The 27,485-nt window shown below is 35.6% G+C and overlaps 1 protein-coding gene across 1 annotated transcript; it reads left to right on the top strand.

Moving 5' to 3' along the window:
• On the top strand, positions 1-27,485 carry NDUFS4 (NADH:ubiquinone oxidoreductase subunit S4; the record flags this gene model as incomplete). Its single annotated transcript, XM_026865792.1, has 4 exons — positions 1-99; positions 18,771-18,943; positions 22,910-22,983; positions 27,275-27,485. Coding segments are annotated over 4 exons (450 nt in total), but the record flags the coding sequence as incomplete, so codon positions are not given.

Here is a 27,485-nt window from a genome sequence, read left to right as displayed (position 1 = left end):
CTTCAAGTCTTGCACCGCAGGTCACTGAGCACTTCCACATGGCGGCTGGCACAGGACCAGACTCGAGACACGCAACTCATCACAGTTGATGAAAAATTGGTAAGGGTTTTCTACTGCATACTGCTATGATACAGCCTTCAGGGTTATTTCTGCACAATAGGCATTCAGTATGGTATTCTGTGTTCTTCTAGGAAAGCTGTATAAATATGAACTACAAAGCAGCAATCCTTCATACGTTTTTAAAAGGGTAACATTAGTAAAACATAAACATGTGAAGGAAATACAGCATTCAGAGTGTTAAGCAATATAAAATGATGAGTACCTTGTTTATTATTATGTTATGGCCAAGGACCAGTATGAGCTGTTTATTCTTATTGAAATCTGGGTATATTTTCTTTGTAGTGAAATGATACAGAATTTGCCAGCCTTCTGAAATTATCTTCATTAGGACCCATATTACTAAAGAAACCGTATAAAGAAGCATCATGCAAGTTTATTGTTACTATGCACATATACTCTAGCGTTTGAATATGCATGAAGGTTAGATTACAACTAGGAACAAATGCATAACATTCTTCTGCTAATCAGTAGCAGATCAGAAATTTGGCAATCTTTCTTGTAAGTTCTTCCATAATGTGTGGTCTGTTACTCTAGATGCAACCTTACACTTATGTTTACATTATTCAATAGTATAATTTTTGTAAGACTTCTGGAGAGAATGCGTCACAGCTGAAGCATGCTTTTCATTGGTTTTCATGTCACTTTTGAATCTTCAGGAAAAAAAGAAATCCCATCATATGTACCAGACGGTTCATATTGTGTGGACTTTCTTGTATCCCCGAAGCTATATTAACTACTTTAGAAATATTTGGAATTTGTATTTATAAATTGAACATTTGTAATGATAACTACAAGTTGAACAGGCTATTGGAAAAAAACCACACGTACTATAACAACTCTTCGGGGCTTTTTTTCCTCATGCTTTGTAATATAGATTAGCAATACTAATCTACTCATAGGTTTAAAAAAATTATTTTGTAAAATGTCTGAATTTAAAAAGTAATAGTATAATTTTAAATTTAAAAATTAGGGAAAAAATACTGTATTCTAGCGAACATGATCATCTTGCTAATCCAGTTGCATAATTTGGGATTCAGGAAATTTAATTTAATTTAGAAGAGTTCATGAGTCACCATGTAAATAAAGTTCACCAAGTCAGGAGACCTACATTTCCCTCAACAAATTATGAATTACATTTTATTATTGTAGCGCTGTTCTTTAAAATGTAAAAAAAAACAAAACAAAACAAAACTAAATAGAGTTTTTATACTTCCAGAATTTACAGTATTACATTTCCCTATTGTGACCTTGGATGATGGATACATAGATCTGAAAGAGGCTATAGTGCAAAGACAGACCCACAAAGTAAATACTTTTCTGTCTTCCACTTTGTATTTAAATGTATATTATCCTAAGTTAGGGTTGTATATTACCCTGCCTAGCTATGAGAGTTAATACTTCCAGTTGAATTGAAGTGATACTAATTTGAAATACATCTATTCTGTTCTCTTCTTGATAGTGTAAATGAATTGTAAATGAAGTGATTATTTCTAATGTCATATGTTCTCATCAAGTTGAAGATGCTCATATCATAGTTACTGGGAATTTTTTTGAGATCTCATAGTAGCAGCCATTGAATAATTTTGTTTAATTTTGATACATATAATGTATCTACATTAATATTTTACTCTCAGTTCTTTCAAGTATTAGGTTAAATGTCAGACTGAATAGTATTTTCCTATAAAATTGTGCATGTACATGCACGTTTTATATGCACAAATCTTCCAGATAGTTGTGGGGCCTGAAACAAAGTGTTAGAAAACTAGAATATTATTTTCAAATTTTCTTTCGCAGATTTAGTTTAAGTTTTTGGAGGAGTTTTCATAATGCCATAAAATATCCAATAATTGATGTTCTATTAATGGGGAAAAATTTCTATTCCATTAGCAAGGAAAATCGTCACAAAGAGTTTTGATGTGGTTTTCAACTCTTTCAGGATTAGGAGAAGTTCTCTAGACACCTGTTAAAGCTCCTGGAAGAATAGAGTACTGTATTAACATATTTTAAGGTTGTTGCAGTATATTTCAGAATTTTAAGTAGGATTAGTTACAACCCATTAAAACTGATTTAACACATTACATGAATTTTCTGGTTTTCAAATATTGTTGCTAAACATAATGACTATTGTTTCCATGCAAGTTGTAAACTGTATTCCAGAAGTTCATGCTTAACTTTTAGTTAAAAGAGAACCCTTGTCTTTTGTTACTGCCAGATACATGCATCTTATTGTTAGAAATCATGAAATCATATTTTGATGGGTTTGTTGCTTTGTAATATTTTTATTTTCTTAAAAAGCCTGATATCACCTTATGGGTGGTTTTTACATGCATTTCAGAAAGAAGAAGCAAGAATAGGTGGAAAATGGTATGTGGTTATCCTTGTTTGCCTTGTTCCTTTTGTGACTTACTTTGAAACCGAACTCTTTGGTGAGTTGATGTTTATGAGGCTAGTAGAGTAACACTGTGGTTAGTTGAATTAATCTGTCTATTTCCAGTGCTTCTGTAGACTTTGTATTCCTGTGTGTACATGTATGTGCTAAAACTTGATCAAACAGGGATTTCTTTGAATTATCTAGAGTCCCATTTGGGTCTCTAAGTACTAAAATATATCTTGTCTTTGGAAACACAAATGAAATAGCAGAGGGAGGAGCATCCTGACATTGAATTATTAAGTAGTAGTCAGTCACCTTCTTACTGCAGCCCAGCATGTGTTGAATACAACAGAAAAATGAGTTATAATGAAATAGTAGAAAATACAATAGTTTAGACTACATTAATTTTTCATATTGGAAAAAGTGGGATTTTTAAATGTAAAGGGAGTTAAATGCTCAGCTTGTGTAGAACACATCTGAGAAATGATATCTTTGTCTCAGTTACTAGCTGTTTTCAGTGAATACTGAATAAAACAACTTATAACTAACAGTTAAATCAGAAGAAAATGACATACAAAATTAACAAAGCTAAACAGAAATATAGTTCTTGCATCACATTTTCTATCTCTGGCCACCAATTAGGTCATATTCCAAGAGTATGGACAAATAGCTGTGTGAAAAGTAGTCTCTCAGGACCCTGCTTGCATTAGGAAATTTGGGCTATAGAGGACAAGGGCTGTCTGCAGCAAATCTCCCCTCAGGTAATGTTCCAAATGATTTAACTGTTTGTGTGTATGGAATAACATAGCTTCCATCATCATTATAAAAATCTTCAGTGTTTTTTTTCTAAAATGAGGGTTTGAACTGTTTTAAATTACTGTGATTTCTTTCAGTTGTCATTAGTTGGGTGCATCAGTACTGTTTGTTGTAGCTAAAAGTTGTCCAGTTAAGTGTGTGTGCTTTAAGCAGGCTTCCCAGTCAGTGCTGGTAACATTGTGTTGTCAGTGTCTATCATGAAGTTTTTACAGGTTAGGCACTTTTGTGAAGGTTACTGTCTGCAATTGGAAGGTACCCCCAAATATTTGGCATAAAAGGACTTTTACAGTGGTTAAATGATACCAGCATTGCAAGAATATTTCAAAATTAGAACAACTGCCAGAACATATAATTTGCATCTCTAAAGCAGAATATTCCACTGATAATGTATATGCTGTAGCTCAAAGCAGAAATTATTGCAAGAGCAGTTGCAGAGTTTGGTCACTGGGGAGACGCTAGAAAGATTGTGGTACTGTGGTTAAGGATCAGCTATTAGTTGTATCCATCTCAGAGATATTTTTATTCTGTATCAGGCCAAGATAAAATGAGTTGCTAGACAGAGTTAAGCATTCAAGAGCAGTGCTATGAAGTGCAACTGAAATGGTACTAAGGTAGGTTTTGTAGCATTGTGAGAATGTGTAGAGATGAACTCATAAGCATGACAGGTTAACTACAATGATGCTATTGACATTTCAGCACCTGTCCTGAAATTGTGTTGCCTATACTGTTAACTAACATTTTTTTTTTTTTTTTTCAGAAATGGTTCAGAAGTCTCAGTACTGAACCTCAGCAGAGGGCCAGTTTCCTTGTAGACAAACTCTACATAAATCAGTAAAGAAAATTTGTATACACCAAATTGGGTGCCAAAAATCGGAACCCTTTTATGAGGATGAGCAGTTCCTAATTTTCAGATGATGTTCAAGAGGAGCAATAAATGCTTTGTACTGCAGCAACCTAGGTCAAAGTGGCTTAGTAAGTGGATTTGGTGGATGAGTGAAAGGCTGTAGCTATTTTTTACCTAGACTTTAGTAAAGCCTTTTGACAGTGTTTCCCACAGCATTCTCCTTGGAGAAACTGGCTGCTCACGGCTTGGACAGGTGTACTGTTCACTGGGTGAAAGTGACTGGATGGCTGGGCCCAAAGAGTTGTGGAGAATGGAGTTAAATCCAGTTGGTGGATGGTCACAAGTGGTGTTTCTCAGGGTACTGGAGCCAGAGAACACCAAGCAGGGTAGGAGTGTTCATTTGCTTGGGAGTAGGAAGGCTCTACAGGTGGATCTGGACAGGCTGGATTGATGCATCAAAGACAACTGCATGAGGTTCAACAAGTCTTGAGTGCAGGGTCCTGCACCTGAGTCAGACCAACCCCGTGTAACACTTAAAGCTTGGGGAAGACAGCTGGAAAGCTGTCCAGCAGGAAAGGACCTGGGGGTGTTGGTTGACAGCCAGCTGAGTATGAGCCAGCAGTGTGCCCAGGTGGCCAAGAAGGTCAACAGCATCCTGGCTTGTATCAGAAGTAGTGTGGCCAGCAGGACTATGGAAGTGATCATCTCCCTGTACTTGGCACTGGTGAGGTTGCACCTGAAATACTGTGTTCAGTTTTGGGCCCCTCACTACAAGATGGGGCCTGTCCAAAGAAGAGCAACAAAGTTGGTGAAGGGTCTAGAGAGCAAGTCCTGTCAGGAGCAGCTGAAGGAGCTGGGGTTGTTTAACCTGGGGAAAAGGAGGCTGAGGGGAGACCTTACTGCTCTCTACAGCTACCTGAAAGGAGGCTGTAGTAAGGTGAGTGTTGGTCTCTTCACCCTGGTAAGAAGTGATAGGACAAGAGGAAATGGGTTGTATATTAGGAAAAATTTCTTCACGGGAAGGGTTGTCAGTCACTGGGACAGGCTGCCCAGGCAAGTGGTTGAGTCACCATCCCTGGAGGTATTTAGAAGATGTGGTGCTTAGGGACATGGTTTAGTGGTGGACCTGGCAGTGTTAGGTTTACGGTTGGACTTGATGATCTTGAGGGTCTTTTCCAACCTAAATGTTTCTGTGATTGTAATAACTACTGTGAAATTGATATTAAGAATCTTTGCAGCTTTCTCTTGGCTGTCCAGAAGTAGCAATTACTGTCGGTTGTAAGTGTTTACTACTGGATAATCCAGGAATAGCAGTGTATTAACAGGATTCTTAGAACATGAACCTCTTCAGCAAAAATGTTGCGGAAACACTCCAGTCCGTTTTTTCTAGAAGACTGCATTATTAGCAAACATCACACGGTGTTTTCAGGATTGAGTCATAGTTTGTTCACCATCCGAATCCCAATTTTGGCTAGACTTAGAAATTAGTGAAATTGTATAATCTTTGTTTTATTCGAGAAGCATAGAATTTACTATAATAAACAGTGATAATACTGCAGCTCAAAATAAAATATACAAACAAGTGAAAAGTAGCCTGGAATGATGAAACTTCTTCAAATCTCAATCTGATAGTGTATAGTGCTGTGAAACAAAGAACAGGAAATCAGGATTTAACATGCTTTTTAAAGTGTGATCATTACCAACAGTTTTTACCAAGAACTGAGAGTATATACTCTGAAAACCAAAGCAGTGATATATCATAAAATTGTGCGAGAGTGTGGCCTTGCATTTGAAGACTGTGTATGGGTGCTGTTTTTGCAACTCGGTGAAGGAGAAACACTTGGCAAAGTATGCGTTTATTAAAGACAGGCTTACTAGATTTCCTTGTCTTGAAAGTACTGTTCAGCCAAGAATTCTCCAAGCATTACCACTGTGTTAGATAATAAGGGTATAGTGGATGTTCTGTGTTTTGGTTTTTCAAAATGCTGTTAACCCCTTGGGGGTTATTCCCTGAGGGTGAGTTCAAGCTGTTCCTAAAGTAACTTAATGGGATAAAAGAATTTAGAATAATCGTTTCTTCATTTAATCCACTCTAGCTGCAATATTTATTCAACTGGTTACCATAAAGGATTCAGTTCAGGACAGCATTCCTCTTCAGATGAGGAATGCAACTTACAAATTTTTGTGTGCCTTATTTGTATGACTATGATGAGGAGTTGCATTCAAAGGGTACAAGTTACTAGTATGGAAATCTGTATGGGGCTTCAGAGAGAGTTACCCATTTCTCTCTGTGGATTGTAGTCCTTCTATTTCTTTCTTTTTTTTTTTCCTTAATTAGATAAGCAGCTTGCATTTTGCTTCAGAATAATGAAAAATGAATAAACGTGTTATGTAAACCGAGGTTAATAAAAGTGTTTGTTCCATGCTTTACTTTGCAAATATGTCTTGAGAAAGTTTCTAGCTTTGGCCAAAGTGGCCTTGCATATAAAGGCTATGATTCGGAGAAGTACTTTCTTCTATCACAGTTGTGGCAAGTGAGCAGGTGACCAGCTTATCTGAACTGTGTTGTATTTGAGATTCAAGATAAAATTGTTTGCTGGTAGTTGATAAAATATTTAATATAGTGTGTCTTGTATTCTTGTTTCACTTCATATTCAGTAATGTTTAGTTTGCATTCAGTCATCTGCAGTGGTGATGTTTTGACACTTGGATGATACTAATTTCCAGTGGAGAGGAGAATTATTTAAAAATTAAATGCATTCTTTCAATAAAAGTGAAATATTCAAAAGAGAAGGCTATTCACAAGTGAAAATACATATACATCTACTTTTATTAAAGTATCTAATTTAAGAGTGGTCTTGCATAGAGTTAAATACTTAAAGGCCTTTACTTTTTGTGATCACTGATAGTTTATTTGTGAATCTGCATTTTTGTTGCAAAACATAATCTATTAACAAGTTGGGGTGGGGTTTTTTTTGTTGGTTTGGTTTTTAAAATTTTTTAAAAAATTATTTTCCCATCAGTGAAGGCTAAGAAAGACTGCTCTGGGAAGCAAAAACTCTCTTGGATAACTTTGTCAAGCAGCTAATGTGAAGTTTAAAGGTTGTAATGATTTTGGGGATGGTAGTCCTTCTCACTTCTTGTACACCACACTGGTCTGTCAGAGCATACATTTATTTCTGAACAGTGATTTTTTTTTGGTTTTTTAATTTAAATAATTTGGCGTTTTCTTTACAGTTTTGGCTGGTATTTGCATTTGGCCTTAAATACAGTACAAGCTCAGGTGTAGTTGTGTATGTATTTACCTGATTATCTAGCTATGTACATATTTTTAGTAGTGCAAATTCTCTATATTTTGCTGTTTGGCAACTAAATCCCTTTTTGGTTGGAATATCCTAGCTCAATTCAGCCTATAATGCTTGCTACAACTTGTTTTTGTATGCAGTTGTGTTTGATGAAGCTTGCAGTGGTTTAGAAAAGCCGGTTGGCTGGATACCGATAAAGAGCTTTCCGCAAGAATGTCTGCGGGCAACAAGTTACTCCCCATGATAAAGAAGCTTTCTATAACCATGACAGTCCAAGTAAAGAAATTGCCATCACCTTTAGTTGTCTTAAAAGCAATAAATATTATTATATTACTAAACATCAGCCTGAGTTAATTTTGTTTTTCAGTTTAGGAAAGTACACGTTTTGCAAGTAGCCCAGAACCTGGCATAAAGTGATATGTAGTTGTATCAGTGAGAGCAATTGTGCTTTCATCCCTATGTAGGTTTATTTCGGTTTTAGAATAGGATAAAGGATTTTGTTTTCTTCATCTGAGAGCCTTTGGTGCATGGTAGTGCTATCTCTTCTGCGTATTATTGGAAGGAGAAGTGTCTGAGGTTGAGGTTACACAAGCTTCTAAGATCTTGAGTGTCTTGTTTTGTCTGGGCTTCCTTAATGCAGCATTCTTGTGCAAAAATTTCAAGGCTTTAGTCTGGAGCACTGGATAAAATAATATGTCTCTTTGAAGGGTATGCAGGTGATTTTTTTTTTTGTTTCATTACATGGTATTTAATTTTCTATCAAAGAATACTGGTTTTGAAGAGCATGCTATGATGGCTGCTCAGAAAAAATTAAAGGAGTATCATTGTGCCATGTTTAGTTTGTCAGGCTTCCAAAAGGTTATTCAACATGCAGATACTTGTTTGGTTTTATAAGTCTAAATATGCAGGCAATGTTTCTGATCTGCTAGAAAGAATAAAAGGAAACCACTGATACAGCCTAGTAATCAACAGGAGTAAGAAGTAACTTCATTTTTGGAGATGTTTTGTTTAGTAGTTTTGCTTTTTAAAGACCAGATAGTATTTTCATGTTCTCATAAAACATAGAATTATCTGAAACTTTTTTAGAACACCTAAGTTAGTATCCCCTCTTAGGAAATATTTCTGTAGGTGACAGGAATTCTTGTTGTCCTGTCAGGAATAGTGAATAAACAGTTCCTTGTAGAGCGCTTTCTTTTCTGTTCATTCAAATTTGTCTTTCTGAATTTTTTGTATATATATGTAAGTCAGAAAGCAAAATCTTTCCTTGTCTGGAAAGCTAGTAATCCTGTGGGAATCCTTGAACATCTTGGTCATGCTGGAAGCTTGGTGCTTCTTTAGTACTACTTCTTTCTGCTCAGAAGATCAATGATGAAATGGAACCAGATGCTCTTCCAGTTCTCAGTGTCTTGTTTATGAGGTTCACTCCATAAAGCCCATTTGTTTGCATGATGGGGAAATAACTTTTATCCTATTATCTGTTAGTGTGACAACTGGGTTAACAAGTGAGAAGCTGAGCTATAAGGAATTCCTACAAAATGCTGATAAGACATATCAAATACAGTATTTTTCTGAAAGATGTTGTAATTATGTTGCAAGTGTTTTAAAAAAATTAAAGACTCTGGTGTGTAGTTCTGATTACAAACATCTGAAAAAAATGATAGTTTTTCCTTACAGATTCATTTTATAGATGTACACATATATTCATGTGTAAAAATAAACAGTATTTTTCTTTGTAGACCAACATCATCATCATCATAAGTCATATATTCACTGAGTACCATGTTAACCAGGCAGAAGGGTTTTTTTTAAGATTAAAATTGTTGTTTGCACTAGTATTTTATTCTTTATTCTTCTGTTTCGTAATTTTGCTTAGGAGCATTTTCTTAGGACCACATTGTTGTTGCCATGTCCACTCCAGTTGAAAGCAGTCTTGGGTCAACTGATTCTGATTCTCTGATAAGTCAGAAGCTGAATAGATTCTGTAATGTCTGTTTCTAGTACAATTTCTTACTTTTTTATCACTGTTTAGTAAACACAGTTGTACGCTGTACTCTTTTAAAGATTTTATTTTTTCCCCACAGTAATAGAAAATTGAAAGCAAAGTAGTAGTGTATCAGGTTGAATTACTGAATTTAATTGGTGATGAATTTCTCTCTATTGAATCAGAAAGTGTAAAACCATGATTTCTGTCCTGAAATAACCTTCAAGGCCAAACATATAAAGACCAAAGCACAAATTAGAGGGACAGACTATTAGCTAGAACAAGCTAAAAACTAATACATTCTAGTTATGATTCAGCTTTCTAGAGAGACATTGTAGAAAGCTTCCATGTTAACTAAGCATATAGATAAATTTTAAGAAACCATTTTGTCCAACAATATTAAGCTGTGTATTTTATTGATGTTGAAACAGTTGAAGCTCCATCAACCCTTCCCATCCCCACCAGGGAATCATGACTGTGTTAGTTAGAAAATATCTGTCTGAAACAGTTTTTAAGGCTTAAAAGCTGCATGCACTAATTAACAAAATACAGTGAACATTTAAGCTGTTAATAGCCGCAACATCCCTGATGCATAGACCTTCAGTACACTAACACTGCATAACAGTTCTCTATTGTGCATCTCTTTAAGGAGAGTAACTGTGTCAGTTCTTTTCTTGCTTCACTACCTGCTGTGTATGGAAATTATGTACACTATTTAGCGTTTTCTTTCAGCTTTTAAAGTCCATGCATATTACACAGAAGCATTACATCTTGCATTGGGGTAAGGGACAGCTTTTAATAGGTCTAGCTTCCTTGTAATTTCTTAAATAAAACGTCTCTTCTAAAAATCATGCACCAACAGGGATTTTGCTGATAATTTTCATTTCTTCATTGGGGATTTGCTTGAATTTTCTCCCTTGTCTCACATGACTTCTTACTATGTAGCAAAGATATATTTACAGAAATCACTTTCTTTATAAAGAAGATGTAAATAGAGAACATGCATCACAATGAAGACAAGCATTGGTTTACATGAACTCAGGATTTCTCAATACGATTTTTAGTAGCAGACCATACACTGGTGTGACAGTATTGTCAAGCTAAACTGTAAAACACTGGATTTTGGTGGGGTTTTTTTTCACTCCCACCTTTGTTGGATGACTTTTTTTAATAAAGAGAAGCCTGATTTTCATCCTTAAATGGTGTTCAACAGCTATCCTTAAATAGGGAATTAATAGGTAATTGGGAGGTGAAAGAAAAAGAACACCAGAATGCACAATAATGATTTTTTTTTTATTTTTTTTTTTTTAAATCGGTGTTCTTTACCTGTCAACCCAGGGAGATAGTTGCAACTGAATCCACAACGGCTGTTTCATATACTGTAGTGATAATCTTTTTTACATAGGAAATTTTACTAGAGTTACCAAGTCTTACAACTTTGCTGTACATCCAAATTTGATCCCAACAGCTCAGACTTAAGGATATTTGCTGTCCAGATTAGAGTATGAATTGGCCAAGGTGTTCTTACTTCACAGCAGCAATTACACTGCTTATGTGTAAGTAGTGTCCCAGTTCACTGCTAGGCTCTGCTTGTCATGCTCTCTTGGGTCTTTCGCATCTTGAACTGGTAAGGGAGTTTTCGATAAAACTGAGAAAAAGCATCCCAGACACACATTTAACACAGATTAGACTCCTTGCCCCCCAAAGGCTGAAGATGGTGAAACAAATGGTGCCTGTATTTGGGAACTCTACCTGGGCCTTATTTGGAAAATTTCTTCATGTGTACTTTAAAGGAGGCTTTGTAAGGTTTTGAAATAGGCATAAAGCAGATCTGAACTGTTATTTTTTTCTTTTGTTCCTGGCAGAATTCCTGAAAAACAGTAACGTTGTAAAATTCACTTAAGTCATATGCTTACGATTTATTTTGTAAGTACAGGTAACTTTTAATGAATGTTAAAAAACAAGGACTTCAGTAAAGTGACGTCAGAAACAAAAAAAATACAGAAGTTGTTCCCAATGTGCAAGAGTAACCTGAATTTTGGTTCACACTTTAGATATGGAAGACCCCACCCTGAGCTGCTGGTTAGGGCTTTGGGTGTCCATGATCAAAACTCCATTTTACAGACTGTAAGCTTAAAAGTCATCTTTAGTGAATAATTCACCAAGATATTCTAGAAATACTATCTTTATCTTTGCAAGCCAGTCTGCTTATTGTGATGTATGCTAGGCGTATAGCATAATATTCAGAACTGGAACTTGAATAAATTTTGTTTGGAAGAATGCACCATCACTGAACTGCAAGTGAACTACAATATACTATTTATTTAATAGTATATACAAAATCAAAATAATCAGAGGATTCTGTACAAAGCTTTCTGTTCTAGGTGGGCTCTACTGGCTACTACTTCTGTCTTCTTTCCTTTAAAGCTCCTTCCTGCCTGGTCTTTTGTTTTCCAACTGACAGAACAGTTACTTACGGTAGTAAGGCAGTAAGAGTGTTGCCATAGCTGTAGATTATTTGAAGAATCAGATTATGTCAGTTGTTCGGTTACCCGCTTTCTAAATGTGCCTCTTCTTTTATTTGAAAGTTTATGGTCTAAAAACTTTGATATAGTCTATTTTTTCACATGTTTTTTGATCGGAGGATTTTGAAGTTCTTGTAGAATACTTGAAGATTGTGCGCTGTAGAAAACTGTATTTTTAAATGCCTCACAGGTAATAACAAAAAAACCACAAGCCACTTGTGTGTATGTAAGCAAAAGATTTGCTTACATATGCTTTGAATTAGTTCTAGAAGGTATGTTATCTCTAAGTTTTGCTGTGCTGGAAGAAAAAGTAATTTACAAGATCTGTTTTAATCGACTTTTTTTCTACCTCGAGACAAGCACGCTGTTTATCATTTTCTCAATTTGAAGAATGTCATGACCCCACTGAAGTCTCTTAATTGCTACTAGTAGCAACATCAATATATTTTTATGAAATATATTCTTCTCCCCTGACTGCCCTTACTTTCCTACGTTTAATAATGATTTTCTTAATTCCAGTCATACACAGAAAATGCGAAGTGTAAGCTCAGATATTTGATTCCCCTTCTCTTTAATTTAATAATATTTACCCAAACAACATTTACAAAACTAAGACATACTGTTAGAGGAAAAAAATTATTAATAAATAATCATTTTGTCTTGCTCTTTGATTCTTTTTTGGCAGAAAAACTATACTGAGCATGAAATACCCAACTGTGCTGAAAATGGGACTTTACGTGTTTTGAATGTTTCATTTTTAAATTTCTAAAATGTTGTTTTAGATGCAGGGTGAATGATAGGTATTTTTGTGCATTTTTGTCAGGAAAAACGCTTCTCTGTTTTGAGGTTTGCCAGAGCACCGAGAGGCTCAAAATCTGAGATTTTTGTTTTTATTTTTAGTGTTATAATTTAAACTAACAAAAGGACAACTCGGCAGCCTTTGCCATAATATACTGTTAATTACTTTATAAATACAGTCTTTCTGTGACTTTTGCAGGAAAACAAATGTGAATACAAAATTCGAGAATGTAATGCAAACTACAAGTAAAATGCTTTAAGATGCGAAAGAAGGGTTGGTGAGGGAAAAGTTTTCTACTTACTAGTGTGAAGATGTATTCCAGTTTATAGAGGGTACCTGGGATTTTTAGAAGTCAAATCAGTTATGCCTGTTTACTCTTTCATTGCATTCATGCTGAACAAATCCAAGAGAAATTCATTTAATGGTGTGTGGGATGTGTTATGCCATTATGTTTGTAGTATTTTGTGCAAGCAGCATGGAGTAATATTGGGCATACAAAATATTGAGAAAGTGGAGTGAACCTTTGTGCAGTGGGATGATGGGGAAGTTCTCGAGGAGGTTTTGTGGTAACAGCACGTGCTTATCCATGGTGACTGTTACTGTCTCTTCACCAGTTCATATTTCACAGCTGGGTAGAGTTTGCTCAAGCTAACAGCACTTGCAAATGTTGAACTGTTTTGGATGCTGACACCTCTGCATGATGGCAGTCAGTAGTCTAAGAAGTCTTGTGATAGACTTATGTTGATACCAATAACATGACAACTTCTGCTTATGTTGGACCCTCTTTTCAGCATATCCTTTTCTCCATATCCAGTTTCTCTTTAGCGTCCATGGAAAGAGATTTTTTTTAAATGGAAGCTTTCATGCAATCATTATTATTATTGAATCCTGTTTCGTGTTTACAGTGTTCAGTTTTCTTTTTTAAAATATGGTTCTTTCATTGGTTTTCTCAGCTTCCCTATTAATCGTTCTGCATTGGTTAAATGGGAGAACACATTACGGGTAACACCATGTTGTTCACAGATTACCGTGATAATGCAAAATGATTGTGAAGCCTGGAAGAAAACTGTATTCTGTGTGATACAGAGTTTCCTAAGGGCAAATGTGCTTTTTTCCCCCCCTTGTTATGTCTGTAGCTGTTAGATAAACGTTGTCTGACCACATTTAGTTCATTCTGCTCCATTTTTCCACTTACAATTTGCATAATAGATTCTGTTCTCTTACATTTGTTTCAAAAATACTGTTTTGAAGTGTAGAAACATAAATGTTCTCTTCCTGATTTACAGTCTAAGCATCTGAGCACACTAAATAAAAAGCTCCTTTCGCAGCAGCTATTTTGTGGGTATTATGCAAGATGTTCTGTGCTTTGATATAACAGCTCCTAAAGAAAGTGTATTGCAACATGAATTTATAGCAAAACTTCATGCACGTAGTCTGGTAAAACATGTTGGGGGTGGGGAGGAGAGCAAGCTGTTGTAAACTCTTACAAAGTACAGAAAACTTCTACTTTCCCCCTTTTCTAACAAGTGTAAACTGTTGAGGTTAAGTAGGTGGAGCAACCGGAAGTAATTACGAAGGCCAGTGGCATTTTTGCGGTTTAATAAAGGCAGAAGCTAATTATTCAGTTTTTATTTAAGTGAAATGATGCCAAAAAGGAGGTTCCTGCAGAGCAGCTGCACTCCTTCAGTGTTACCCTAATTTACCACAGACACAACTGTCACAAACAGAACTTTTAAACTTGATATATAGCCACGAAAGTAAGAAGCCCTTTGTCTAGAGTGCATGCAGAAGAACTCCTTTATACAAATCAACCGGCAGATGACGGACAATGATGAAAATTTGATTCTTTGAAGTCATAATGGTCATTGAAATGTGTGAAATTCTGGTATTGAAAAGAGAGCAGCTATCGAGACTCTAAATCCTGGGTGGTTGCTGGAAGCTTGCTGGGAGGTTTTTCTGTGTTTTGACATCAACTTCCCATTGCTTGTTCCCTGTTTCCTTTATTAAAAAAAAAAAAAAAAAAAAAAGGGAGGGGGGATGCTAAACAGTAGATAGTTGATAGTGGTTATGTACAGTTTTTGTCCATGCATGGAAAGAAATGTCACAGGAGAAACACAATACCTTTATGCACACCTGACCCATCTATTCAAAAACAATTGTTTTCAGAGATACTTTCAATTATTTTGTGTCTTCTCCTTGAATTACAGAGTTCAATTTCTTGTCCACTTTGGAATTTGTGCTATTAGTGCAGTGCTTAAAAGTAAGAAATTCTTGTTTCCTTTAAAAGTCATCTTCATGCTGAATACTGCTTTCATTGACACTGCCTCTGTGAAAGAGTTTTTCTCCCAGCTATATAGCACATTTATAATTTCTTACTACTCTTTCCAGAACGGCTTTACCAGTCTTTCTACCATGACAAGTATTATTAAGTAGTGTATGTTATAGTAAAGACAAAAGCTCCTCTTCATTTGTAAGCAATCTGATGTGATTTCTGATTTTTAAAGAATGTGTTTTGTCCCTCTCAGCTTATTCCAAGAGGAGCCAAAATGCTTTAGAATAATTATTTTATTTTTTTGAATTACAAAAAAATTCAGAGGTTGCTATTAAAAAAACAGAATGTCAGAATGCATCTTTTAGATGATAGCCTGCATTAAAAATGTGAAAAGCAGGATTGTTTGTTTTTAGTAAAGCAAACCTATACAGTTCAAATCTCAAGTCTTTTATATTGTCACCTTATTAGAATTTTGAATGCTGAACACCTCACTAGTATTTTAATATGCTAGTATAGCAAAATTCAGTAAGGAACACTTCAGGAAAAAAGATAGTAATGTGAAATCATGTGTCAAAAACATCTTTGTTTTGGAAAGTTGGTTCACAGGTAGTTTCAATGAGAACTTAAACTCAGAACAAAGCACTGAAGACGCAGTAAAGAGTTCAACCCAGTGCAGCATAGTTCTTTTCAAGTATTATATTGTTTTAATGGCATCTTGGAGCGGGAGCTTTAGCCCATTGAAATGTCGCTTAAAGGACAGGTTCTTCTGTCACTAGCTGGAGCTGTGTGGATGAAATGATCACAATAGAGTGTTGTAATGCATTTTAAATGTGTGAGAAATCAGTTTGTCTAGACTAAGAGTGCGCCTACAGGGAATAGGAATTTTAGAGCTTCTGTGCTCTTTAGGTGTCAAGTATGTGATAGATGCCAAGCCTTTTTATTCCATATCTTTGGCAACAGCTCAGCTATGCTACAGTACCTTACATGTCTACAGCAAGCAAAACCAGTGATTTTATTTCAGGAAAACTTGGGCTTCAGACACCAGAAACTCATTGTCCTAACAACTGTCTGTTCAATTGCCAGCTTTAAAATGGGGAAGATAGCAATAAAAATTTGCCAGATTCCCAGAAGGAACGGAAACTTCAGCTATAATGAATCAAGTATGAAAAGCTGGGAACTCCATGTAGATACTTAAGTTTCAAAAAGTAGGCAGGTTTTCATTTTCACCTTGAAAAGTTTTTTGTGGGATGAATCCTATATTAATAGTAAAATAACTTTGATTTGGAGCCAACAGAGTGCCCAAGAAAACGTGCCTTGAAGGGTCTTAGGGTTTGTCTGGGGTTTTGGTTTTATTTTCATCCAAATGGACAAGTCTAGGATTTTCTCTACTATTGTTGCCTCATAAACATAGAATTTGCTGGTTTTTAATACTCTTTTTAGATTGTGTTCTGTATGTGTAGTATTTTTTACAATTCTGTGGTGTGCAGGCTTCAAAAAAGGAAACTGTATATGTCTGTAATGTTATTTAACGTAGTATCCTATTTTACTAAATCCAGATAATTCTGGAACAATTGAAAAACTTGTAAATCTGAATCATTGAAGCATAAAATTCATAATGGACATGAGTTGCTGAGAATAATAATAGTTTTTCAAAAAGTTCATTATTTTGAAGCTTGTAGGTATCTGATGATAACAAACCCATAATTGTTTCATGTAGCATATTATTTCAGAAGGGAAAACCAATTTTTTGGTGAATATTCTTACATTTTCTCAATAGGCATGTTTGTTAAATACAGAAATAAAGGCTGATACAGTAGCCTATTCTTATAAACAGGCAAGCTGAAACATTGAAGCCCCACCAAACTTTACTGCAGGTAAAAACCCTTTTGTTAAACAAAGCACTTTACCAATTCAAATAAGAAAACTTTAAGCTATTTCCTTCTAAAACTGTGGTTTAAGCTTCAGCAGTCAGAAATGTGTCTGTCAGGAGGTGTTTTACATACATATTGCAACATTCCAGTAACTTGTAGTGTTTCTTTTTCTTATCACTGCTATATTAAAAATAAACATTACTTGGTCCTAATGAAAGACTTTATAATGGAATTGTTAAGATACTTTGACAGTTTCTTTTGGTAGTTTGGGTAGAAATGTCAGAAGTTGTAAAAGTAGTGTGCATGCTTGTTTGTTTCCCCTGCTGTTCTAATTGTAAATATAAGTAAAAGGATTTTAACTTGCTCCCTTGTATAGTTTTGAGGGACTGATCTCCCAAAATTTATTTTCTGAAGTAAAACAAAAAATTAGACTTTCCTCATTTCAAAGGATGATCTGGTGACAGCACCAGGAGCTTTTAAGTGTGCTACAAAACAAAGTCCCATAAAGTTTGCAGCTATAGACATGTAAAGCCACAGTGTTTTATTTAAACTTGTTTGCTTTTTCATTCAAGTCATGGCAGTACTGGTGAGATGAGTTCAATATATGGAAAGTTTTGCTGTGTTTTTTTGAACTTTTAACAGTTTACTGTTTGTTCCTGGAGAGAGGAGGGGAGGGGGAGGGCAGGGAGAGAGACCAAGGAGCTCCCCTGGTCTTTTAAGTATGTAAGGAACAGGAGTAGTTTAGCATCCTTAGAGATGGATTTGATGTTTGATTTTACGCTTTACTAGGGTGAACTGACAGGTTAATTTTATGTAATTACTGTTTAGTTTTTAGCGAGAAAGTTCACTTTGATTAGATGCTGCTGAGGGTAATTTTTCACAGCAATTCTTGTGAGGTTTTTACCTATATTATTCGTTGTTAAAGTCTGTTAATATTTTTAGGCTGGTTTTGTGATCCTTCAATTTTTATCTTTATTTGTTCAGGACTCACAATCCAAGCCTTAGTAGAGGAGGGCATCCTACTATTGACTATATACAATATTACAAGCCTTTTTTTCTGGGAAGGTTGGAATCTCCTGAATCCTTTTGTCCTTCACAAAAATACTGCAGAATGTTATTAGAATTGACTCTCAAAAGCTGATATTCAGAACTTGAAACACAAGGGGGTCAATTTTATGTGATAACAACTTGTTAGAGAAATAAAAGAGCTGAATTCTAGTACCTACTCTGCAGTCTCAATCACTAGATTATTGTGCGAAATATAACTCCTTGCCTCTTTCTTAATGCTTCTTGAGCCAGCATGTATGTTGGTGTCTCTTAATTATATACAGATTTAAGCTCAAGTGAAAGCACACTGCAGTACATAGTAAGCTGGCTAGGATTTTGGTGAATAGTCCTGTTTATGTTATGTTAAGGTTCTTAATGGTAGTGTAAAACTTAAAGATTTGTTGATGTTTCAGGCTGAGCTCTAATACTTTTTTTAATGGGGAAGGAAGAGATACTCTGCATTTGCTTTAGCTGGTGCAAGTTGGAGCACTCCTAACATTGTAGCTGTAGTCAGATGATGGGAGGGAATGTACTGTCCATCCTGTGGCACTAGGAGTTGTGTAGTTTAGAAGATGTCCAAGTTCAGGAACTGATCCATGCAAAATCTAATTCATCCAGGTGAAGCAGGATGATAGCAGTCCCAGCATGAATCAGCTTCTCTTTTGTACAGCTCGTCTCATAACATACTTTTCTGCAATTTTTATCTATTTTTGTAACTTAAAAAATAAAGCATGAAATTATGTAAAAAGTATAAGCAGTATTATTTTACAAGCCATGTACATGAACCCATTTTAACAAGTTACCTTGTATTTTTCATAGGATATCACTACTTTAACTGGTGTTCCAGATGAGCACATCAAAACCAGAAAAGTTCACATTTTTGTTCCAGCACGTAATGCAATGCAAGCAGGAGTTAACAATACAAAGAAATGGAAGATGGAATTTGATAACAGGGAGCGCTGGGAGAACCCTTTAATGGGCTGGGCATCTACGTGAGTAGTTAATGAATTTGGAGTACTTTTCCTCTATATTTGTCTCTTACTGGTCATGTAAACTTTATGTTTGAAATGCCCTTTCTACCTGAAAATCTACTTGTCTTTTAACAGTACTTACAGTATGTGGTTGGGTTTGTTAGTTGTATGATTAATGATCTGTTATGTTTAAAAGGCAGTTTTAGCTCACAACCTTACCTGGAAGAGTTTGAAAAAGGTTTTAAGAACCAGAAACTTCAGTGATTACATTTGTGGTGATGTTACTGTGTGGCAGCATCAGGAAAAGATGGTTGTTAATGTGAAGCAGCTCTCAGTTGCATCTTTTAAATTTGGTTAAACATAAAACAGTATTTATCTTTTGGATGGGGCTTTTTTACAAAGTTTTATAAATATCCTGAAAATCTAAAATGAGCCATAACTATGTATTTTTAAAAAACCCCAGACATTTAAAATATTTGGTTTGTTTCAATGTTGCTAATATTAGTAGTAAAAATGCTTAAATATGCCAAAATTCAGAAAAGTATTAATCTTGACTAAATATGCTGTAGTTTGGAGATTAAATTATAACTTGGATGCAGCTAATTTTTAATTCTTTTTTCCCTCTGTATATGTACTCCCTACGTTTTACAGTGCAGTTAGAATTCCTGTAAACTGTGAGGGCTGTGGCAGCAATTGTCCTGACAATATTGTAATTTTGATTTGAAGCTGTCTTGTTCAAGGCATATTCAGAAAAGTTAATTATTCTACATAAACAAAACCACTAGAAATTATTTTTCAAACTTCAAAAAGGATACAGTGTGTACCGAAGATGTCTGGCTGCAATCATATTAGCACTTACAAGCAAAATTCTATGGGGAAAAAAACCTACCTTTAAACCATAAATGTGAAATAATTTGAGGACACATTTTTTGATATTTAGCATTCTAAATCTGATCACAAAATTATTTTTTCTTTTTTATTTATTTATAAAATAAATGTATCCAGAAATATTAGTTCAAAATAAGTTTGAAATCAAGTCTTCCTGTTATGTTGGTTTCCCATTAAAAAATTGAGGAGGCTCAAATGTATAGTATCTGTGTTGGTATTGGAAAGCATTAGTGAAGCCAAGTTCAACTCTCATTAGATGAGAAAAAATACTGAATATGAATTAACAGTCTAACACAATATTTTTAAATACCTGTTTTAAAACTTTAAGCCTGTATATAACATTGACCTCATCTTAAGCACGCCCTGGGGTTTTTAATGATTTCATTTTAAACATAATTTAAATTGCTGTTTAAGAAGATTATTTCAGTGATTTAATGTATGTATGCCTTAGATGACTTGGCTACTGCAAGTAGTTACTACATTTAGCAAGTAATGACCAGGTTGTTTCACAGGGTGTAAATTAATTAAGTGATAGACTGTGGACCAGCAACACACCTTTCCCTCCGATCTTGTGTGGCCTCGGAAGTGTCTAGCCACAGAGTATGGTCTATTTATACCACTGCACACTTTGTAACACTGTAGCAGGTGCTACACCTGCTTTAGGTGAGGTTATATTTAACTTTTCTTCTACTCCCCCTTTGCTTTTTCCACTGACTTTAACCTCTCCAGGCAAATTATTTCCTGGGTGGGGTTTGCATGATCTCAGCCAAAACAATGTCTTTTAACCTTTCTAACAGTTACGACGTTTGTGCTGTATAACCATCTGGAAAAATAAGCCATGGCACTAAGGGCTTACCTGTATGTTAAATTGTCCTGGAATGAGCTTATTGTGGCAATTTAAAAAGGAATGGCTGTTTTGAATTAATCCATCTCTGCATGCATTTTTATTTTGGGGTAGGGAAAGGAATATTTCTTGTGTAAACAATGTAAGTTTCTTCTCTTCAGATTTAATTTCTGCAAAGAACAGTTCTTAGAAGTTTTCCCATTTACTTTTGAATAATGTAACAGGGTTGGTGGGTTAGAGCCCTTTTCTTCTGAATTCAGTGTACTTACTTATCTCTAGGTCCTTGCTATATCATTTTACAGTCTCATTTTCTTTCTTGGTTGCATTTTTTGTTTCTTGAACATAGAGTTCTTTTCAGTGAAATTATCGCGTTGTAGATTTAAACAAAATGGATCCATAGCGGGTTTTTTTTTTAATGGGAAGTTTCATTACAGGAATGGCCATGGATAATTCTTGAGTACGTCTTTTAATATAAAGCTGTAAACAAAGAAACATGGGAAGTACATGGTTTTCATTTTACAAGATCTCCTACGAAAAGGTGGAACCCCAGTTTGCAGTGACTGATAAGACAGGCAGGCATAGGGCAAGCATATGAAATCCTGCAGCACTGATATTGCTGACACTCAGGACATCATGCTGGCCATCCTGAACTCCAGTTTGCTCACAGACTGTCCTAAACTTAAATACATGAATAGCTCATATATGGAAAGAAATCAAAAAGCTCTATTTAGATTGGATGAAGGGTGATCCCATGTGAAAACAGAATAAATAAATTCTGCACTCCCAATTTCCAAACTGCCTCTGTCCTGGAATGTTTTTGCCAAACTTGCAGTACTGAACAGGCACCAGTCCCTCACTGCATTTCAGACTTAAACTTGTTTGTTCCCTTAGCAGTGTTGAGAAGATTTAGAACAATAAGCAGAAATTTTCACAATATCATGTTGTATTTGGGTCACTTGATTCTTCACTGATCCCATCATGGACTATTCTTAGTTCCTAATTTTCCTTCCTGCATTTATTTATAAGGAGAAATCTTTAAATGTCTTCAAAAGAACCCATCTTAGTGGCTTGCAATAGAGTAATTTCTGCCTTTATCCTGTTTGTTGGGGGGGGGAGCGGTGGTGGAATATATTGGTTTTATAGTGAACACCATTTTTCCATGTGTACATCAGATAAAATTACATTGTTGTCTTTGCTGGAAGCTAGATTCCCCCTCTTACCCTCCCTGTCTGCCAGTCACAGTCCTTTATTGTGGAGTTCAGTGCATCTCTGGTTGCTTTTTCTTTTCATATACCCTTCTAGCTTCAAAGAGAGAACAGTTGAGATGCAACTCCTTCAGTAGTTTGTTGCAATTTGGTCTTGACTTCCTCGTCGTTTCCCAAGTTCATGTACAGTATTGTCTCAGGGGAACATTATCTCATCATTGTGCTGCTACAACCAGTATCGTCTTTGGTAGTTTTGTAGATTAATTTTTAGAACACTATTTTTTTTTTTTCATCTTTTGTCATTATTCTTAAATTGACCTTTTATAACAACAAATAAGGTAGTTTAATTTTTAACTGAAATTTTAGTTTGCTTCAGAAAGCTTTTTGCAGTTTGATGCTTTTCAGAAATGCAGCTGAGAAATAGGTGATCATCTAAAACTAACCACTGTGTATTTAGTTAGCTAGGTCTGTGTTTCTGAGCTTCATTTTCAGTGGTGGCCTGTGATCTGCTTGCTGTAGTGGAATAATTTATGAAGGTCATGTGACCTGAGCCAAAGCTGAACTCTTGAGGTTTTTTGTGTACTTTTCAGTCTATGATTAATTTCTGCTCTTCTAACTTTGATATTCTGCTCTTTTCTGTATAAGATTATTCGTCCCCTAGCCACTCTACAGACTCCTGGTCTCCTTGAAATACTCAAAATTACCTTAAACCTTCCAAAAAGAGAGGGACTACAGAGCATCAGAAACTAAAAATGTTGTTGCAGAACACTTAATATAATCTCAGCAGGTGGTTAGATATGGGTGTCTAATAAAAAAGTTGAAACATTAATTTCTTCAAGGAGGAAAGTGTAACAGATTGAAAGAGTGAAAAAATACCCTGCAGAAAGTATTAATCCTAGAAATAATTAAAAATAAAGGGATTTTTAATGGCTCGTGAGGTGGTGTACTACAAAAAGTTATGTAATACATCATTTAACTAGCATTTGAGATACAGGTGTAATTCTTTTATATTTCAAATATACTTAAAATGTGCCATCTGATTTCTTACAGAGCTGATCCTTTATCCAACATGGTTCTTACTTTCTCTACTAAAGAAGATGCCATTGCTTTTGCTGAAAAAAATGGTATGTATTGTACCTATTATGTATGAGGGATTCAGCTTTATATAGGCAATCTTGATATCAAAGTATTAGCAACAGTAAAAGTACAGAATAAAGTGTTTTCACTCTATTCCACAAAACTGGTAGACCATTAGTACTCTATTTGAGAAGGAGGAAGATGGGGAGGAATATTTCTGAGGGTCCTGAAAGCACTGAATCTAGGCCTTCCACTTTCTGGAAAAGTGTTCCAGCCTCTTAGCATTACTATTGCAATGCTTTTGCAAGTATATGTGTTTTGAATGAGAACTAAGCCTTGCTTAGGTCTTGGAGGAAAATTAATAGTTTTATCTTTTAAGAGTATCCCAGGCTGGGGGTCCCAGCTACATGGCAGAAGGCTTGACATGAGCCATCTGAATTTCTAGTTAAGGAAATGGGGTCAGAACCCTTGTGAATGTTTCATAATCAGAGGAACTGAAATTGACTTCTAAGTAAGCACATTGGACTTCAGTTTTGGCCATGTTGCAGAGTGGATTTATCGTAGAATCATGTTATATCTCAAGTCAGAAGGGGCCCATAAGGATCATCGAGTCCAACTCCCTGCTTCTCATAGGACTACCTCAAACTAAACCATATGGCTAAGACCATTGTCCAGACACTCCTCGACAGGCTTGGTGCTGTGACCACTTCCCTGGTGAGCCTGTTCCAGTAGCCAGCCAACTCTCAGTGAAGAACCTTTTCCTAATGTCCAGCGTGAACTTCCCCTGATGCAGCCTTGTTCCATTTCCTGGTATCTACCGCTGGTGGCCAAAGAGAGGAGACCAGCACATCCCCCTCTGCTGCCCCCCATGGGGAAGTTGTAGATTGAGGAAACTGAAATTATATTTAACACTTACACGTGATGATAATTTTTGAGGAAAAGATGTTAGAAAAGCCAGTTACCATTACTTAATATTTTTAATGCTCATGATGTATCAGAACAACTGTATCTGTAAATTTATTTCGTTATTTAGGCTTGTATTTTCTCACAGAATTATGGTACTGCAAGCAGTATCCATAATCTCAGCCTTTTGAATATTCAGCAGTTCTTTTATGTGTTGGTATGAATTTTTTTGCTGCATTGGTTTGTTGGGTTTGTTTTAATTTTAAAAACAAGTTCATTTTCCTTAAAGAGCTAGGCTCGATGCTTAGTGCTCATGGATGTGAGGAAGATTAAGTGCACGATTTAAAACCAGGTATAATGCATATGGAGTGTAAGTTTCTTTGGAAGTCTTCCCTTTGGTCTGCACCTTTCAACTATATACAGTCTGGTGTAAATAGACAGTAAAGCTTCTTGGTCAGACCAAATTGTGTGAAGTTGTTAGATTACTTCTGTTGTACACGCAAACAACAGGTTTAGTCCATTAACTTGTACAATTAAGAAGTTAAACCATTTAATGTGCAATTTATTTGTACTTTTTAATGGTGGAGGCTAGAATTTCATTATTTTATTCCTCTTTGAATGGATTTTTTTAAAAAACTTAGTCTTAATTTTAGTGAAAAAATTATGTTCACTAAGAAATTAATAGGATCATCATATCTGCATTGGATCCACCAATTACTGTGCAATTTTAATATGAAATTTTAGAGAATCTTGTGTTACTTTTGCTTCTGATTATTCATGCTATTTCTGTTTCTTGGGAAAATCAGCCTATAAGAGGAAAAATCTGAATCCTGGCCTATATATCACTGTCTTAATGTGCTGCTCCTTGAAGATGTTATGTTTTGTCCTTTCCAGATGCAAATTCCAGTAAAATACTTGATTTGTTCACTGTAGAAGGTTATGCCTTCACTGAATTAGTGATGAATCTCCATTGTGTGGGAAAATTACGAAGGAATTCTACCAACTAAACTAAGGCTGTGACTTAGTATTAATATTATTAGTTCAATATTCACTTAGCTTGCATGCTTAATTTTACCGTAGTTAAGATGTACCAGACTTCTGCGATACTGGCTTGCCTAAATTATTATTCCGTTTTTATTTAAGGTGGCTTATTTTTATGCGTTATGATATGTACATAATAGTTTTTTGAGTAATAGCTTTGGTATCAGACATAACTGGGAATATAAATTTTACAATATTTAGTTTTGCTTTTAAAAAGAAATTATAAATTAGATACACATTTATAGTGGAACTTAGCTTGTAGACTGAGGTGTTTTTGAAACACATCTAAGTCTAGGAACACAAATCCTTACCTCTCTGTCCTTCCCATATGAACCACCCAACTTTTCCATTACAAAATTCCTCAAGTACCCCAAGTTTAAATTCTGCAAATACTAGATATTGCAGGTATTTTGATACAATTGGGAGGGCCAAGAGTTCTTTCTCACCTGAGAGCTTCAGGAACCTGAGGCAAGCTATCTTTCTGTCTTCCGCATCTGATGTGTTTTCTAATGTGGAATAACAGCAATGAATACACTAGTGAGAGAGATCTCTATCCAAAATATGACAGCTGAGGATGGTGTGAAGTCGAGGCAAGGAGGAAGCACTTGTAACTGGATGAAATTAAAAGCTTAGCCTGTGGACCTAAATTCTAATTTTTGTTCTGTCTGACATCACCAAGGCAGTTGTTTAAAAACATACAGCTTTATTAACAAGGATGGGGAGTTTTTCTATTCCACGATAACCTTTAGTCAGGTGATGAGGGTGTTCTTCCAGAGATAATGAAATCTGCTTTCTATCCACCTGGCTTGTGTGACAGAGCAAGAATAACCTCCCCCACCATTGTGGTATTTTTATAAAAGTGCCCTCTTCTCTGTCATGAACAACTGAAGGTGCCCAGCACAAGGAGACCATTCCAGAGTGTGAAACCTTATCAATTATGGTGGCTTCTTACAGTCCAAAGTTAGGTGTAACTAACTTTGTGGATCTTGGATAGCTACAGCAGCCCAAGTCATTGTGCTGGCAGCCGCAGATCTCTTTTTGGAGGCCCTCAGCTCCTTTCTATCTAGTGTATTAAAAGATGAAGCAATAACTTGGGACTGTTGATTACATTCCAGCAGCCAACTGTCTCAAAGTTAGGTGTTAATGCTGAATGTTGCAATACCAAAGTGTGCTTCTGGATCTAGTACTGGCTGTTTACCCAAGCTTACATTATTAAACAGCACAGGAGGCAAAAGCCAGTGCTCTTACAGATGGAAAGAATATGTTTTTTAAACCTCTATTCCAGTATTTCTTACAGAGAATAGTTACCTTTGAAGTTAACATTGATTCAGCCTAATAAGCATGAAGAAAGTGTTTGTGTGACATTTGTGAATGCACAAAATTGAAGTACAGTTACATGACAATTTGTGTATCTTCATATGTTTTGATGTGTAGATTATCTTGCATGTTTTCTGAGCATCTTAAATGTAAAAATCCAGATATATGTTGAACCTCCTAGGACTTACCAAGTTTTTTGTTTTAAAACTAAGGAAGAAAAGTATCATCTTATTAATATCAGTTAAAACTGCATACTTAACCACTTCTAGCTTCAACTCAGGTATCTCAACTTTGAGTGAAATGTTGCAGCTAAAGAGACCAAACTTTGGAATACTGAGTGCTGCCCTGGCAACTTTCCAGGCACCTGGAGGCTGCAACCAATTTGCATTTTGATTTACATAAACACTGATTTCTCCACCTCCTCTTTTCTGACATTTTTTAGCATTTCTCTTGCTTAACTATCACATAATTTACTTGTCTTCTATCATTTAATTCCCTTTTACTCCTAATTTTTTTATGTTCTTATAAAAATCTTGAGTATTAAACTCCTTTGTAATGCTGAAGTTTTTCCTTTGCTTCTTCCTTACTTTGGTCTTCCCACCCTTCTTTTTTCTCTAGCTTTCCAGGGTCTCCATTCTCTCCCAACCTTTGGAATTGATCTTCTGTATGATTTTTTTTTTTCCCCCTTTCCTTATCTTATTTTCATTTCTTGGCCCCACATACATAGAGCCTTAGTGCTTCTGTGATATGTGGAGTTGTGGAGCCATGAACTTGCAGGACAGTCAGTGTTTTGTATTGAGATTTTCACTGATGACTGTCAAGTTTTTTTCCGAAGTAAAAAAAATGGAGGTACATGGTATGGTGAAGTCTTATCAACTGAGAGAACAGGCATATGTCACATGGCTTTTCAGTATTCTCTGCTGCCAATTACAAGGCAATAAACTAATGGACGTCTATGTGGATAAAAAGATATTAAAGTTAAAATGTTTAAGTTGCATTTGCTCTATATTGTATGCTGAGAAATTTAGAATTTCTTTGTTTCTTGTCTCCCCCCACCATTTCCCCTGTAACCTCCAGGGTGGAGTTATGATGTTGAAGAGAAGAAGATTCCGAAACCTAAATCCAAGTCTTATGGTGCAAACTTTTCTTGGAACAAAAGAACAAGGGTGTCTACAAAATAGGTTGTCATTGGCTGTCTGACTGTGAATAAAGTCAGCTGTGCTATATTTATAGTCCATGTATAATACATCTCTTAATCTCATAATAAATTTGACCTTTAAACTACAGA

Source organism: Athene cunicularia (assembly GCF_003259725.1).
Source record: "Athene cunicularia isolate RWA chromosome Z unlocalized genomic scaffold, athCun1 chrZ_part1, whole genome shotgun sequence".
Taxonomy (NCBI): Eukaryota; Metazoa; Chordata; class Aves; order Strigiformes; family Strigidae; genus Athene; species Athene cunicularia.
Note: the sequence above shows the minus strand (reverse complement) of the source record. Positions and strands in the feature narration are given on the sequence as shown.